Consider the following 17,425-nt stretch of genomic DNA (forward strand, 5'->3'; position numbering starts at 1 on the left):
GACATATGGGAGTTGGAATTTTCGAACATTTTTTAAATTTGAACTGCCCTAATCACCACATTGTGCAATTGGACGAAAGTTATGAACCAAAAACAAAAGGTGCTGACAATAGACCACTTTTCCCTATATAATTTAATATAAAAAAAAAGATAAACAACAAAATCTAAAAAAAATCCGAAAAATTGCATTCCTTAAAGATTTCTTGACATAAATACGTAAAGGATTTTCTGAAGAAATCCGTTATTGAAATTCCGAATGAGTTTTTGGAGAAATTTCGTAAGGAATTTTCGAAAGGATTCCTATAGTAATATTTTAGAATCTTTTTAATGAAACTTTTGGGAGGAATAGCTCGAGGAATTTTCCATTAATATTAGAATTAGCCTGGGAAGATAAACGAAAACCATGCCTATTAAATGAAAATCCTTTTTCATTTCATCACTTTTACCTCTCACTCAATTTTCGCGAGAATTATCGCAGAACAATTACAAAATTGTATGACCGTGCCGGGATTCGAACCCAGAATATATAGTAACAATAATAGCTGTGAGGATGCGCTTACTGCAGCCACACCATCAGGCTATCTGTATGAAAGCGTTAAGTTATTTGTTCCACATTAGCTACTACCATTTGTATTTATGATGCCACGAAAAGACTCGAATATGAAAGAAAAAGAGCAAACCAACGTTTGGCGGCAATCGAAGTGAGCGAAAAATGGTTATCACTCTCCAGGCTGTTTTTTTTCCCGAAAAGCGATTACTCCCCGAAAATTTTCGTGAGCGAGCATCCTGTGCTCCTGAGATTGAGTGAGCATTATGAACCCTGATCAGAACCCTGAACCCTGATAAGAACACTTAAGAGCTGAGCAGAATAGATACGTTTGCGTTCTTTCTAACAGTTTTCCTATGAGAAAATTGTCAAAACGTACGCAAACGTATCTATCCTGCTCAGCTCTTTAAAAACCTTATGCCGTGCTCACAGATAAAACTCGGTGGTCTAGTGGCTACCGCTTCTGCCTTATAAGCAGGAGGTCGTGGGTTCAATTCCAGGCTTGTCTCTTCCCTATTTTGTATTTCTATCTTAGTTCTTTCTGTGTTTAACGTTCTACCAAAACGATTTCTACTGCTATAACCTCCCACACAATCTCAAAACCTCCCGTGGCACCTATGAGAGATCGTAGAGTTCTCTGCATCTTTCTTAAGTAGGTGTCCCAACTAGAGGTGTGCGCCGCCGCGCCACGCCGCCGCGGCCGACTATTTTGGCACTCCGCTGCCGCCGACATTTTTCCATCGGCGCGCCGCCGTTTGAAATTTGTCATGCCGCTGATCTATAATTGTTCAAGCCGATTCAAATTTGTATAAGTCTATAGGATTTTTCGTGAAACTTCCAAAGATTCAATGGAGATTTCATAGAATTTTCTGATAGATATACATATCAAAAACTAATTAGTCTTTGTTCATACAACATGCAGATATTTTTTTCGAGAAAATACGTGTAAATGGTTTCCTTGGAAGTTCCATACAAATTTCTGTCGATATTTCGGAATGCTCTCCGTTACAACTAAGGGGAACTTCCATTGGAAATTCTAAATGATTTTTGAACGATATTGATTGGCTGAAACCCATTCGAAATATTGTTTTGACAGAAACACATATGACCGAAAGTTGTTTGACAGAACAAGTAATTTGGCTTCACTCATTCATTTCATTTATTTAGTTAACATCTAAACAGATAACACTGAATCAACAATTTGACGCCACAATACACGGTTCGAGGCCGCATCTCTCCATCCTCGGATACGCCCCACGCTCGCCAAGTCGTTCTGCACCTGGTCTGCCCATCTCGCTCGCTGCGCTCCACGCCGTCTCGTACCTGCCGGATCGGAAGCGAACACCATCTTTGCAGGGTTGCTGTCCGGCATTCTTGCAACATGTCCTGCCCATCGTACCCTTCCGGCTTTAGCTACCTTCTGGATACTGGGTTCGCCGTAGAGTAGGGCGAGCTCATGGTTCATTCTTCGCCGCCACACACCGTCTTCTTGCACACCGCCAAAGATGGTCCTAAGCACCCGTCTCTCGAATACTCCGAGTGCTTGCAAGTCCTCCTCGAGCATTGTCCATGTTTCATGTCCGTAGAGGACAACCGGTCTTATGAGCGTCTTGTACATGACACATTTGGTGCGGTGGCGAATCTTTTTCGACCGCAGTTTCTTCTGGAGCCCGTAGTAGGCCCGACTTCCAAAGATGATGCGCCTTCGTATTTCACGACTAACGTTGTTGTCAGCCGTTAGCAAGGATCCGAGGTAGACGAATTCCTCAACCACCTCGAAGGTATCCCCGTCTATCGTAACACTGCTTCTCAGGCGGGCCCTGTCGCGCTCGGTTCCGCCCACAAGCATGTACTTTGTCTTTGACGCATTCACCACCAGTCCAACTTTTGTTGCTTCACGTTTCAGGCGGGTGTACAGTTCTGCCACCTTTGCAAATGTTCGGCCGACAATGTCCATGTCATCCGCGAAGCAAATAAATTGACTGGATCTGTTGAAAATCGTACCCCGGCTGTTACACCCGGCTCTCCGCATGACACCTTCTAGCGCAATGTTGAACAACAGGCACGAAAGTCCATCACCTTGTCTTAGTCCCCGGCGCGATTCGAACGAACTGGAGTGTTCGCCCGAAATCTTCACACAGTTTTGCACACCATCCACCGTTGCTTTGATCAGTCTGGTGAGCTTCGCAGCGTAGCTGTTCTCGTCCATAATTTTCCATAGCTCTACGCGGTCTATACTGTCGTATGCCGCCTTGAAATCAACGAACAGATGGTGCGTTGGGACCTGGTATTCACGGCATTTTTGAAGGATTTGCCGTACAGTAAAGATCTGGTCCGTTGTCGAGCGGCCGTCAACGAAGCCGGCTTGATAACTTCCCACGAACTCGTTCACTAATGGTGACAGACGACGGAAGATGATCTGGGATATCACTTTGTAGGCGGCATTAAGGATGGTGATCGCTCGAAAGTTCTCACACTCCAGTTTGTCGCCTTTCTTGTAGATGGGGCATATAACCCCTTCCTTCCACTCCTCCGGTAGCTGTTCGGTTTCCCAGATTCTGACTATCAGTTTGTGCAGGCAAGTGGCTAGCTTTTCCGGGCCCATCTTGATGAGCTCAGCTCCGATACCATCCTTACCAGCTGCTTTATTGGTCTTTAGCTGTTGAATGGCATCCTTAACTTCCCTCAAGGTGGGGCTGGTTGGCTTCCATCGTCCGCTGAACTGACGTTGTCATCTCCTCCGCTGCCTTGACTTTCACTGCCTGTACTCTCAGCGCCATTCAGATGTTCCTCGTAGTGCTGCTTCCACCTTTCGATCACCACACGTTCGTCCGTCAAGATGCTCCCATCCTTATCCCGGCACATTTCGGCTCGCGGCACGAAGCCTTTGCGGGATGCGTTGAGCTTCTGATAGAACTTGCGTGTATCTTGAGAACAGCACAGCTGTTCCATCTCCTCGCACTCCGCTTCTTCCAGGCGGCGTTTCTTCTCCTGAAAAAGGCGGGTCTGCTGTCTCCGCTTCCGTCTATAACGTTCCACGTTCTGCCGGGTACCTTGCTGCAGCGCGACCGCCCGCGCTGCGTCCTTCTCCTCCAGAATCTGTCTGCACTCTTCGTCGAACCAATCGTTCCGTCGACTTCGACCCATATACCCGACGTTGTTCTCCGCTGCTTCGTTAATGGCTGCTTTGACTGTATTCCAGCAGTCCTCGAGAGGGGCCCCATCGAGCTCACCCTCTTCCGGCAACGCTGCCTCGAGATGCTGCGCGTATGCAGTGGCGACATCAGGTTGCTTCAGTCGCTCTAGGTCGTACCGCGGCGGTCGTCGGTACCGTACATTCTTGATGACGGATAGTTTTGGACGCAGTTTAACCATCACCAGATAGTGGTCAGAGTCGATGTTAGCGCCACGATATGTCCTGACGTCGATAATGTCGGAGAAGTGCCGTCCATCAATCAGAACGTGGTCGATTTGTGATTCTGTCTGCAGTGGTGATCTCCAGGTGTACCGATACGGGAGGCTGTGTTGGAAGTAGGTGCTGCGAATGGCCATATTCTTGGAGGCGGCGAAATCAATTAGTCGTAGGCCGTTTTCGTTCGTCAGCCGGTGAGCGCTGAACTTTCCAATAGTCGGTCTAAATTCCTCCTCTTGGCCAACCTGAGCGTTCAAATCTCCTATGATGATTTTGACGTCGTGGCTTGGGCAGCTGTCGTACTCACGTTCCAGCTGCGCGTAGAATGCGTCCTTATCATCATCAGTGCTTCCGGAGTGTGGGCTATGGACGTTGATTATGCTGAAGTTGAAGAACCGGCCTTTGATCCTCAACCTGCACATTCTTTCATTGATCGGCCACCACCCGATCACGCGCCTTTGCATATCGCCCATCACTATGAAAGCTGTTCCCAGCTCGTGTGTGTTGCCGCAGCTCTGGTAGATGGTATGATTACCTCTAAACGTTCGCACCATTGATCCCTTCCAACAAACCTCCTGCAGCGCTACGATGCCGAATCCACGGTCCTTGAGCACATCGGCGAGTATGCGTGTGCTCCCGATGAAGTTGAGAGATTTGCAGTTCCACGAACCGAGTTTCCAATCGCTAGTCCCTTTCGTCGCAGTGGTCTTCGCCGATGGTTCCGGTCCGTACTCTCTTGTTGATTGTTCGTTGCTTATGATTTTTAAAGGCTGGCTTGCAGGGCCTGACACCAAACCCCTAAATTTCCGGAGGACCATTCCTCCTTATTTCCGGTGGACCATGGTGCACAGTTTCATAGAGTCCCTCGCTGGCACTCGGACGATGATCAGCCGCCCTAACATGGAGAACAGACGCTGTTGTGAGCCGATCCTGACATGGAGAACAGACACTCAATAAGATTTGCACCTCCGGAAGGAGCAAACCCCCTTCCCTGTCAGCATACGACCATAGTTCCCACCGGGGTTGGTTACCCGATCTTCCCTAAGGTTGCTCGTATCCCGGCCAGCACCGCGGGGAGGTAGGGATAGGAGTTGCTGGGTAAGAGGCTAAGGACCGCGGGATGGGGTCTATTTTATTCCTTCAGGTACGCGAAGTACCAATGGTACGCTTTACCCAACATTTGCCGTGCCGTGGCTTCACTCAATTGGCCGAAAATGTCAGTTGATCAAAATAAAAATACGCTGAATAGTTCCTTTGGCTCAAAAATTCGGTTGGCCGAATAGGTCAAATGGTCGAAATGGTCGTTTGTCAGAAAGGATAATTTGGTCGAAAAGAAAGTGTCGTTCGGCTAAACTAACCATTTTTTCGAAAAAGTTGTTTAGCCTGATTGTTTCGCAGAAAGTACATTTTCGGACCAAATGACTCTTTCTGCACAAACATCTTTTCTACCAAATGGCATTTTCGACCAAATGATCTATTCGGTCAAACAACAATTCGGCTAGATGACTTTCGGCTTAACGTGAAATAATCGTTTAACCGATTATTTCACGTTAAGCCGAAAGTCCTCTAGCCGAATTCCATTTGTCTGAAACGGTTATTAGGAGATGGTTTGGCCGAAAATAACAGCCAAGAGGACATTCGGTCGAACGACGGGAATGTGATGATTAGGCTCACAATGCCGAAAGGTGTTTGACAGAATATATCATTCAGCCGAAGCCTATCTGGCCGAAAATGTCGTTTAGCCGAAATAGGCACACCAATTATAAAAATGGGCATGCGTTCGAAAATATCGTTTGGAACTGGTCATTTGGTCGAAAAAGTCGTTAGGACAAATAGAAAATGCCGTATGCCGAAATGGTCCTTTGGCCGTCATCGTGATTCGTCATTAGGGGTCATTAGGCCGAAGGCCGTTGGGCCGAATGGTCATTAGGCCGAATGGCCATTAGACCGAATGAGAACTGGGAAGTGAGAAGTGAGTAGTGTGAAGTTAGGAAGAAGTATAACGGAAGAAGTAAGAAGAAAAAAAGGAGGAAGAGGTTAGAAAGAAGAAGGAAGAAGAAAGAAAGGACAATAAAGAAGAAAGACGGGAGAAAGAAAGAAGAAAACAAAAGAAAAAAGAGAGAAAAAGGAAGAAGAAAGAAGGTAGACGGAAGAGGGAAGAAGAAAGGAAAAAAGAAGAAGAAAGAAGGAAAAGGAAAGAAGGAAGAAGGAAGTAGAAAGAAGAAAGACGGGAGAGAGAAGAAAGAAAACGGAAGAAAGAGGAAGGAAGAAGTAAGAAGGAAAAGGGAAGAAGGAAGAAGGGAGAAAACGGAAGAAAGAAGAAGAAAGAAGGAAGAAAAATGAAGGAAGAAGGAAGAAGGAAAAAGGAAGAAGGAAGAAGAAGGGGGAGGAAGAAGGAAGAATAAAGAAGAAAGAAGAAAGACGAGAGAAAGAAAAAAGAAAACGGAAGAAAGAAGGAAGAAGAAAAAAGGAAGAAGGAAGAAGGAATGAGGAAGAAGGAAGTAGGAAGAAGGAAAAAGAATGAGAGAAGGCAGAAAAAAGAAGAAGGAAGAAGCAAGAAGAAAGAAGGAAGGAAGAAGAAGGAAGAAGACAGATAGAAGGGGTAAGGTGAAGTAAGAACTTCTTATTTTGACTTTTTGCTTCTTTTTTTAAATGTGGCGTAATGGCCATTCAGCCTTATCACCTTCGGCCAAATGGTCTTCGGTCGAATGGCCTGACACCAACACCCGTTCAGCAAATAAAATTTTCGACCGTATGACTCATTCAAACAAATGTCATTTTCTGCCAAATGGCCTTCTCTGTCAATCAACCATTTCAGCCGAATGGCATTTCGGCCAGATGACATATTCGGTCAAACTACCATTTTGGCCAAATGACCAGTTAGGGCAAACGCTTTTGCCATATGGAATTTTCAACCAAACCGTTTTCGGTTTAATAACCGTTTCGTCCAAAAGTTCAGTTAGGGTCGATGACTTTCATCTTAACACGTAATTCGATCAAAAGGCTTTCCGCTGGAAGGTTTTGTCAAATGACCCAAGGTTTTGTCAAATGAATTGTCATGTAAATTCCAAAAAACCTTCCCCTTGAAATTCCAAAGAAATTCTCGTGAAAACTTCAAAGTAGTTCCCGTGGAAAATCCGAAAACAAATTCTCAAATAAATAATTTGAAAAAAAATCTAAGAGATTTTTTTCGAGAAATTCAAAAAATTCTCCCGGTAATGCCCGGTAAAGCTTCCCTGGGAAGCTTACCAGACTGATCAAAGCAACGGTGGATGGTGTGCAAAACTGTGTGAAGATTTCGGGCGAACACTCCAGTTCGTTCGAATCGCGCCGGGGACTAAGACAAGGTGATGGACATTCGTGCCTGTTGTTCAACATTGCGCTAGAAGGTGTCATGCGGAGAGCCGGGTGTAACAGCCGGGGTACGATTTTCAACAGATCCAGTCAATTTATTTGCTTTGCGGATGACATGGACATTGTCGGCCGAACATTTGCAAAGGTGGCAGAACTGTACACCCGCCTGAAACGTGAAGCAACAAAAATTGGACTGGTGGTGAATGCGTCAAAGACAAAGTACATGCTTGTGGGCGGAACCGAGCGCGACAGGGCCCGCCTGGGAAGCAGTGTTACGATAGACGGGGATACCTTCGAGGTGGTCGAGGAATTCGTCTACCTCGGATCCTTGCTAACGACTGATAACAATGTTAGTCATCTGTGGAAGTCGGGCCTACTACGGGCTCCAGAAGAAACTGCGGTCGAAAAAGATTAGTCACCGCACCAAATGTGTCATGTACAAGACGCTTATAAGACCGGTTGTCCTCTACGGACATGAAACATGGACAATGATCGAGGAGGACTTGCAAGCACTCGGAGTATTCGAGAGACGGGTGCTTAGGACCATCTTTGGCGGTGTGCAAGAAGACGGTGTGAAGAATGAACCATGAGCTCGCCCAGCTCTACGGCGAACCCAGTATCCAGAAGGTAGCTAAAGCCAGAAGGGTACGATGGGCAGGACATGTTGCAAGAATGCCGGAGAGCAACCCTGCAAAGATGGTGTTCGCTTCCGATGCGGCAGGTACGAGACGGTGTGGAGCGCAGCGAGCGAGATGGGCAGATGGAGAGATGCGGCATCGAACCGTGTATTGTGGCGTCAAATTGTTGATTCAGTGTTATCTGTTTAGATGTAAACTAAATAAATGAAAATGAAATGCCTTGAAATATCCAGAAAAAAAGCAAATAAAATATTTACGAAAAAACGAACGCATTGAAAAAAATCGCCACGCCGATTCACGCCGCCCCCGCCGCCGGCTGAAATGGCTTTCGGCGTGACGCCGAAAACGCCGCCGCCGCCGACCAAAATTATGACAAACGCCGCCGCCGACGATTTTCGGACCGGCGCACACCTCTAGTCCCAACTAACTATCATTCCCCTTCCTCAGCATTCGCAAGGACGTGGCCAGGGCAGATCTCGACTATTGGAGAGTGCATTGATTCCATCTAAGAGATAGTGATTAGTCCTAAATCAATATCTGTGGTAACGGATGAAAGTGATGCTACGCTCATACAATAGTCTTGGCTTGTACCACCTACGAATTTGTGCGAAATGCTCAATGCTAATGCTAATCCCACTTCATCGACCCGTAACGCGGGGTGGAGACCTTTACGTGGTGTGTTACGGGAGAAGATCTACAGCGGAATACCTCCCTCATTATCCAACTCCGTGGTATTTATGAGGGTGTCGCTAAGTCGGTGGCCTCTTGTTAAGTAAGTACCACATCAACACTTCCCCCCATCAGAGAAACGACTGGTATGACGGCGAATGTGAGCAGTTAGTAGAAGAGAAAAATGCAGCATGAGCGAAATTGCTGCAACACCGCACGAGGGCGAACGAGGCACGATATAGACAGGCGCGGAATAGACAAAACTCGATTTTCCGGAGGAAAAGCGTCAGCAGGAAGATCGAGATCGTGAAGAGACGGAGCAACTGTACCGCGCTAATAACACACGAAAGTTCTATGAGAAGTTGAACCGTTCACGTAAGGGCCACGTGCCACAGCCTGATATGTGTAAGGACATAAACGGGAACCTTCTTACGAACAAGCGTGAGGTGAACCAAAGGTGACGGCAGCACTACGAAGAGCACCTGAATGGCGATGTGGCAGACGAAGATGGCGGTATGGTGATGGACCTGGGATAACGCGCGCAGGACATAATTTTACCGGCTTCGGATCTCCAGGAAATCATCTATTCATCGACTTCAAAGCCTCATATGATACAATCGATCAGGACCAGCTATGGCAGCTAATGCACGAACACGGATTTCCGGATAAACTGACACGGTTGATCAAAGCGACGATGGATCGGGTGATGTGCGTAGTTCGAGTTTTAGGGGCACTCTCGAGTACCTTCGAAACGCGCAGAGGGTTACGGCAAGGTGATGGTCTTTCGTGTCTGCTATTCAACATCGCTTTGGAAGGGGTAATACGAAGAGCAAGGATTAACACGAGTGGTACATTTTTCAATAAGTCCGTCCAGCTATTTGGCTTCGCCGACGACATAGATATTATGGCACGTAGCTTTGAGAAGATGGAGGAAGCCTACATCAGACTGAAGAGGGAAGCCAAGCGGATCGGACTAGTCATCAATACGTCGAAGACGAAGTACATGATAGGAAGAGGCTCAAGAGAGGTCAATGTAAGCCACCCACCACGAGTTTCTATCGGTGGTGACGAAATCGAGGTGGTCGAAGAGTTCGTGTACTTGGGCTCACTGGTGACCGCCGAAAATGATACCAGCAGAGAAATTCGGAGACACATAGTGGCTGGAAATCGTACATACTTAGGACTCCGTTCGAATAGAGTTCGCTGCCGTACCAAACTGACAATCTACAAAACGTTCATTAGACCGGTAGTCCTCTACGGACACGAGACCTGGACGATGCTCGTGGAGGACCAACGCGCACTTGAAGTTTTCGAAAGGAAAGTGCTGAGTACAATCTATGGTGGGGTGCAGATGGCGGACGGTACGTGGAGGAGGCGAATGAACTACGAGTTGCATCAGCTGTTGGGAGAACCATCCATCGTTCACACCGCGAAAATCGGACGACTGCGGTGGGCCGGGCACGTAGCCAGAATGTCGGACAGTAACCCGGTGAACATGGTTCTCGACAACGATCCGACGGGTGCAAGAAGGCGAGGTGCGCAGCGGGCAAGGTGGATCGATCAGGTGGAAGATGACTTGCGGACCCTCCGTAGACTGCGTGGTTGGCGACGTGAACCGAGCCGAAGGGAGAAGACTCTTATATACCGCACAGGCCACTTCGGCCTTAGTCTGAATAAATAATGGATTAGTGAAGAGAAATGAGCTGTGGTAGATAATGCCCGAACATGGTGGCTCGAAATCAAGTATTCGGATTGCAGACGAATTGTCAACCTGCTTCGTGACCGTTTCTATTAAAGCAGGGTGATGCACTTTCGAATTTATTGTTCAACATTGCACTCGAAAGCGCTATTAGGAGATCTGGTGTGCAGAGGAACGGCACTATCATCACACGGTCGCATATGCTCCTGGGTTTTGCGGACGACATCGACCTTATTGGAATCGATCGCAGAGCAGGCTTTTGTCTCACTGAAGAGGGAGACGGCGAGGATAAGCTCAACCATTAACTTTACCAAGACAAAGTACATGGTGGCAGATAGAGATAGGGGCAGACCTCGTGGTGTTGGTGCAGATGTAGTGCTTGAAGGGGATATGTTTGAAGTTGTTGAAGAATTTGTTTACCTTGGAACGCTTGTGACATGTGACAATGACGTTTCCCGTGAAGTGAAAATACATATTACTGCGCTGCGAATAAGGCCTTTTATGGACTACGTAACCAGCTTAGGTCCCGCAACATGCAGACGGAAACGAAATTTGCTCTATACAAAACTCTGATTCTACCGGTGGCCCTTTATGTACATGAAGCATGGACATTAAAAGAGGCGGACTGGAGAGCTTTCGGGGTTTTCGAGCGAAAAGTGCTGCTACAATACTCGTGGGGAAACTAGAAAATGGTGTGTGGCGCAGACGCATGAATCATGAGCTGTATCAAGTATACAAAGAAGAAAATATTGTGAATCGTATAAAATACGGCAGACTTCAGTGGGCAGGTCACTTAGTGCGAATGTCGGAAGAAAGAATAGCGAAAACAATATTCAACAAAGAACCAGATGGGGGCCACCTACTTCGTGTAAGGCCGCAAACACGCTGGCTGCACGCGGTGGAACCTTGAACGTTCGGGGAAACTGAAAACCGACGATTATGGAGCTCTACAATACGCCAGGCATAGGTATACAGGTATTCAGGTATCCTTATTCAAAATGTGAATTATTAGGAAGAGTAATAACATAAATTTGACCCAAGACGAAGTTTCTTCAATTATCAAACATTATCGCTTGGCATCTGTTGGTCCGAGCGATGGTCGCCGATGGGGGGTTGTTGTAAATAATTTTCACTAAGGTATCGTTTTTAACGATTTAGCAGTCGTCGGCAGAAAGTGAACTTTCTGGCCACATCCTTTGGTATTGTTTCTATTAGTCATTGTAAATGAAATTGATTTATTCCGGTCCACCATTTTATACAAAAGAAAGTTGATCCGAGACGAACTTTCTTCAAAGTGCCAATCGTTAATCATTTGGTGACGACTAAAAGTTGCCTTCGGTAGCAGAATTGCAAGCGCGCGTTGGAGAGTGATGATGCAATAAATTAGAATGGATGGGATCACTAGCAGAAACCACGCCAAACGCCGATGCCACCGAAACAGTCCATTTTCGCAGTTCACCCTTTCTTTCCAGAAAATGCTGGCCCTGAGAAGAACCAATTTTGTTTCCACAATGCGCCTTTCCAATAACTTCTAATAATAACAATTTGTAACAAATTTTCAACATCGCCACTGGAGCCACGGGATCGCAACAGTGCTATTTTTGTTGTCAACCCTTTCTTCATATAAAATGCTGGTTCGCTGAGGTTGAATGATCTTCAGCAACATGCCGACGACAACCACCGATGCGATGGTATTCCGTTGAAAATGTTACCAGCGCCTCTGTGGTGCGCTGTCCGCTCCGCTGCAATCGTTTTGGGGCGTCTGCTCCAACGCGTCCGCTATCCGTGAAATCTTGTTCAAACTTAGGATTAGATCCAAACTTGAATGTTGCTTGATTTTGATGTCTGTGTTTGTGATGCATGTACGTGATTGGTTAATTAACCTATTTGTAAACTTTTTATCAATCATCGATAATGAATAGTTAAAAATCAGTATTTTCATAAAAATACAAAGAAGCGTTGACTCATCCTTGATCAAACGGTCCAAAAAAATGTAAATCCATCGAGAAACGGCTGAGCTATTGAAGATTAAAGTCTATCATATTTTCGTGACGGTATCCGATTGTCGCAATCGTATAGTTTACCTCAATATAGAAAAGACGGACGTAGTCCTACGTCAAAAATCGAATTTTTTCCATACCGAATTCATAGCACAACAATTGATTTAGCGGTTCTTCAATGGGATGATTTTAAAGGACATAATAATAGAAAATAGAAATATGTCCAATACAACTTATATTCTACCATTTATTTTATTGATAGATTTCCATTTGATTTTAATTTAGTTTAAATTTTAATTAGTTTTAACTTAAATAAATTTTAATTTTAAGTTCTAGACCAACATTTGAAAAGGACGTAACAGCCAAAATTTATTCCTTCTGATTCCTCGTCCATATATATAGTTATATATGTAGACAAAGAATCAAAAGAAATAAATTTTGGCTGTTATGCCCTTTTCAAATGTTGGTCTAGAGTTAACTTAATATTATTTTAATATAATTTCAATTTAGTTTCAGTTCAATTCATTTTGTTTTAATTTAGTTCGATTTTAAACTAGTTTTCATTCCATTTATATTTAATTTGTTAGTTATAATGTTGAGCGCTGTTACTTAGAAACGGATGCATTAACGCTAAACTCGAGGTTGGCAAGGTTGGTACCTTGCTATTCTCGCTGATCACATTGTAACCACCGGGAAAGGAACTAAACTAGATTTGCCTCCTACGACTTGGGTGGGTGAATCGAAGTTAGTCCAAGTTAGTCGAAACATCTATTTATGTACCTATGAACCAGTATATTTTTTATTTCAACGCATTTACCGTTCAGTATTTCAAACCTTTCATGTGGCCATATTTCTCTTGTTTCGTTCTCCCCAGCTCTCGGTAATGGCCGGTGGAATGACCCGAATGTACGGTGCGGCCACCATGGTTGGCAAGGACGAACGGAACGGTCGGGTGAATCCGGCCCTCGAGGCGGACGACGATCTGCCGGTGGAGGAAGCCAAACGGCAAATCGAGCAACAGCAGCAGCAGCGCCAGTACGGCACTGGCGGCGGAGGTGGAGTGTTTCTGAGCGACGGCAGTGTGGTTCCCGGGGCGCAGGCACACACGGCATTTTGAAACCGGATGCAGCAGTAAGAAACTGCTCGCTCGCGTGAAATAGAAACGATACCAATGAAAAGGGGTGTGCGTGGGTGTGGAAACACGTGCATCAATTATGTCAGTTTTTTCCACGTGGCAATCCCGTGCACGGGGGTGTTATGGGTTCTTCTACTATGATTTGCGAAATTGGAAACGGTGTGCATTGGAAATATTTGGGGTTGAACCCCAGTGGAACTACAGCAAACGATACATATCATAAAGAGATTAGGGTTCTTAGTGTTTAGTTTCTTAAACAATAACGCAATCGATACATATCAAAAACAAGGCTTAAAGGAAACAAACCATACACGAAAGATCTTGAAGTACATTATAATCACACCAGAGAGCATTAGTGGGGAAGTTAAGTTATGAACAAATCTTTAATGGCTGTATGTTAATGAGAGTTTAAACTTTGCGACGATGATCGATTTAGTGAAACGCAGCAATTTTAGTAGCAGGTAAGAAAGTTCACGACGTTAATAGTTTATTTTGTAAATGTTTGTTTTTGTCGAATATTGTTTACAAAGTGTACGATGGTGTCTTTGAAAGTGGAGATTGGGGAAACTTACGAGAAAGAGTTTGTTACCACAAAAACTAGTCATTATTTTACGTAAACAGCAGGAACAATGCAACTTATTGTACAAATCTCTAATGTTTAGTAAGAAGATCAGAAGTATTAACTTTTTCCCATTAACAAACTGTCAAACAGATCGAAAAGTTTCCCTCGAATTTCGAACGAAAGAGAAAAGGTGTTAAATAATTTTGAATTGAAGTTACTGTTTTGTGATAGTTTATTTGCATAAATTCCTCCAGAGAAGCTTTAACGATACAAAATGTTGTGAATATGGAAATGCTTTATTGAAATGGAAACAACCGAAAAAAAGATAATATATGTCAAAATATCAGACAATGGTGCTAGAATAATAGTAAATGTGAGCAAGTTACTAACTATCTGTTCTGTTTGATGATGTGATCAAATGAATATAAGTGTTGTTGTGTCGGACGGATGAGCGATTTTATTTTACTATTCTCATTTCATTATTTCATGACTATAAATTACTTTCCCGTGGTTCAGTTTATTGAGCACAGTTATAACAAAAATATACACATATTGCTTTCAGAAGATGAAACTACTTAAAACATGAATAGAACTGACTATGAAATAAAGAGCAACTTAAGAATTAATCTGTAGAAATCAGTTTACTGTATAGTCAATGAATTAAACTGTATTTGACCGTAGGTGTTAGTGCTAAGCAAAGGAAACAACCAAACCAATATTATTCGTAGGCTAATTAAACGAAACACAGGCAATTACGACTCATACATATCAGTCAATGCAGATTCTGAATCGATGCGAAGAACAAGCTTCATATGTTGAAGATCCCAGTACATACATATCAAAATGTGTCCTTCCGAATGATGAAAAAAATAAAATAAATAAAATGTGAAGAAAAACTATGAGTGTGAAAAAAAAGTTCATCTTACATAACGTTTTACACCTGTATGTGATTTCTTGTAAGATATGTCTCAGACTAAAATGCCTTCGGAAACCGCTTCGTACTTATTGGGTGAGGTTGTTAGGATTTTTGTATGCGTTTTTAGGTTTTATTATATCACAATTTCAATAACCGGAAACTTAGTTTGAATAAAGGTACACAAAAGTTTAATATTTTATGATCCTTTGCAAATGTATACAATAATATTCGTCTGTCTTCAGTTGTGTTATTCAATTAGGCATTTCGCTCAATGGACCAACAAACTTGATAAGTTTTTATTTGTTTGTTCCGTTCCGGTTCCCGTCTAACGTTTGTCGGCAGATTTCATTCCCACTTCTATGTGGGATCAAGCCTTTCTTCCGTTCTCTAATTGCAGATGCGATCGACCTCCGGTGACATCCAGGATTGAGCAGAGCAACTGTATCTTCTTCTTATTGGCATTACATCCCCACACTGGGACAGAGCCACCTCGCAGTTTAGTGTTCATTAAGCACTTCCACAGTTATTAACTGCGAGGTTTCTAAGCCAAGTTACCATTTTTGCATTCGTATATCATGAGGCTAACACGATAATACTTTTATGCCCAGGGAAGTCGAGACAATTTCCAATCCGAAAATTGCCTAGACCGGCACCGGGAATCGAACCCAGCCACCCTCAGCATGGTCTTGCTTTGTAGCCGCACGTCTTATCGCACGGCTAAGGAGGGCCCACAGAGCAACTGTATATTGCGGGCTTCGAGCCTTTTGAAGGGAGGCTACTGGGACCCTTCAAAGAAAACTTCCAAGCCTTTTGAAAGGAGGTTTCCGAGCCTCGTATAAGAGGGCTTTAAGCCCCTTGAACGAATGCTTCAGAGTCTCTTTAAGGGAGGCTGCTTAAAAAACCCTTTAAAAAAGGCTTCAGAGATTCTCGAAAGGCCTTTCGAGCCTCTTAAAAGGATGCTTCCGAGTCGCTTGAAAGGAGGCTTACAAGCCTCTCGAAAAGAGGATTTCGAGACTTTTGAAAGGAGGATTCTAAACTTCTTGAAATAAGGGTTCTGATCCTCTGGAAAGGAGGCCTCCGAGCCACTTCAAAGGAGGCTTCCGAGCCTCTTTAAATGCGGAATCTGAGCATCTTGAAAGGAGACTTCCGAGCCTTTTAGAAGGTGGCCTATAAACCTCTTGAAATCACTTCCGAGCCTTTGAAAAGGAGGCATCCGAGCATCTCGAATGGAAGCATGCGAGCCCCTTGAAAGAAGGATTTCGAACCAATTGAGAGAAGAGCTTCCGAGCCGCTTCAAAGGAGGCTGCTAAAACTCTTCAAATAAGGCTTCAGAGATTCTCGATAGGAGGCTTCCGATCCACTTGAAAGGAGGCTTTCGAGCCTCTTTAAATGAGGAATTCAAGCATCTTGAAAGGAGACTTCCGAGCCTCTTGAATGGTGGCCCCTGAACCTCTTGAAAGTGGGTTCCGAACCACCTAAAAGTGGGCTTCCGAGCCTTTTGGAAAGGAGGCATCCGAGCATCTCGAATGGAAGACTTTTGAAAGAAGGCTTTGGAACCTCTTTAAAGAAGAGCTTTCGAGTCTCTTGAAAGGAGGCTGCTGGGACCCTCCAAAAAAGGCTTCAGAGATTTTCGAAAGGAGGCTTTCAAGCCTCTTGAAAAAAGGCTTCAGAGTCGCTTAAAAGGTGGCTTCAAAGCCACTTTAAAGGAGGCTTCCAAGCATCTTGAAAGGAGGTTTTCGAGCTTTTTGAAAGGAGGCTTCCGAGCCTCTTGAAAGGAGGCTTCCGAGCCACTTGAAAGGAGGCTTCCGAGCCACCTGAAAGGAGGCTTCCGAGACTCTTGAAAGGAGGCTTCCGAGCCTCTTGAAAGGAGGCTTCCGAGCCTCTTGAAAGGAGGCTTCCGAGCCTCTTGAAAGGAGGCTTCCGAGCCTCTTGAAAGGAGGCTTCCGAGCCTCTTGAGCCTCTTGAAAGGAGGCTTCCAGGCCTCTTGAAAGGAGGCTTCCAGGCCTCTTGAAAGGAGGCTTCCGAGCCTCTTGAAAGGAGGCTTCCGAGCCTCTTGAAAGGAGGCTTCCGAGCCTCTTGAAAGGAGGCTTCCGAGCCTCTTGAAAGGAGGCTTCCGAGCCTCTTGAAAGGAGGCTTCCGAGCCTCTTGAAAGGAGGCTTCCGAGCATCTTGAAAAAAGGTTTCTGAGACACTTGGTTTCGAGCCTCTTGAAAGGTGGCCTCTGAACCTCTTGAAAAGTGGCTTCCGAACCTTTTGAATGGAGATTTTTGAGCGTCTTGAAAGTAGGGTTCCGAGCTTCTTGTAAGGAGGTTTCAAAGCCACTTGCAATCAGGTTTAAGAGCCTTTTGAAGGAGGGTTTTCGAACCGCTTGAAAGGAGGCTTCCGAACCGAAATAGTGGCCTCTGAACCACTTGAAAAGTAGCGTTCGAGCCGCATAAAAGAGGGCTTCCGGGCCTCTTTAAAGGGGTCTTCCAAGCATGGAAGCTTCCGAGCCT

The 17,425-nt window shown here is 44.8% G+C and overlaps 1 protein-coding gene across 1 annotated transcript in view; it reads left to right on the forward strand.

Moving 5' to 3' along the window:
- The window catches only part of LOC134204411 (high-affinity choline transporter 1), a 94,679-nt gene extending 77,922 nt beyond the window's left edge, over window positions 1-16,757 (forward strand). The window contains exon 10 of the mRNA XM_062679237.1: window positions 13,193-16,757. Coding sequence (XP_062535221.1) covers window positions 13,193-13,435 — 243 coding nt within the window. The 3' untranslated portion in view covers window positions 13,436-16,757. The remainder of the gene's footprint in view (window positions 1-13,192) is intronic.
- The last annotated feature ends 668 nt before the right edge of the window (window positions 16,758-17,425 follow it).

The sequence above is a fragment of the Armigeres subalbatus genome, chromosome 1, assembly GCF_024139115.2.
Source record: "Armigeres subalbatus isolate Guangzhou_Male chromosome 1, GZ_Asu_2, whole genome shotgun sequence".
Lineage (NCBI taxonomy): Eukaryota > Metazoa > Arthropoda > Insecta > Diptera > Culicidae > Armigeres > Armigeres subalbatus.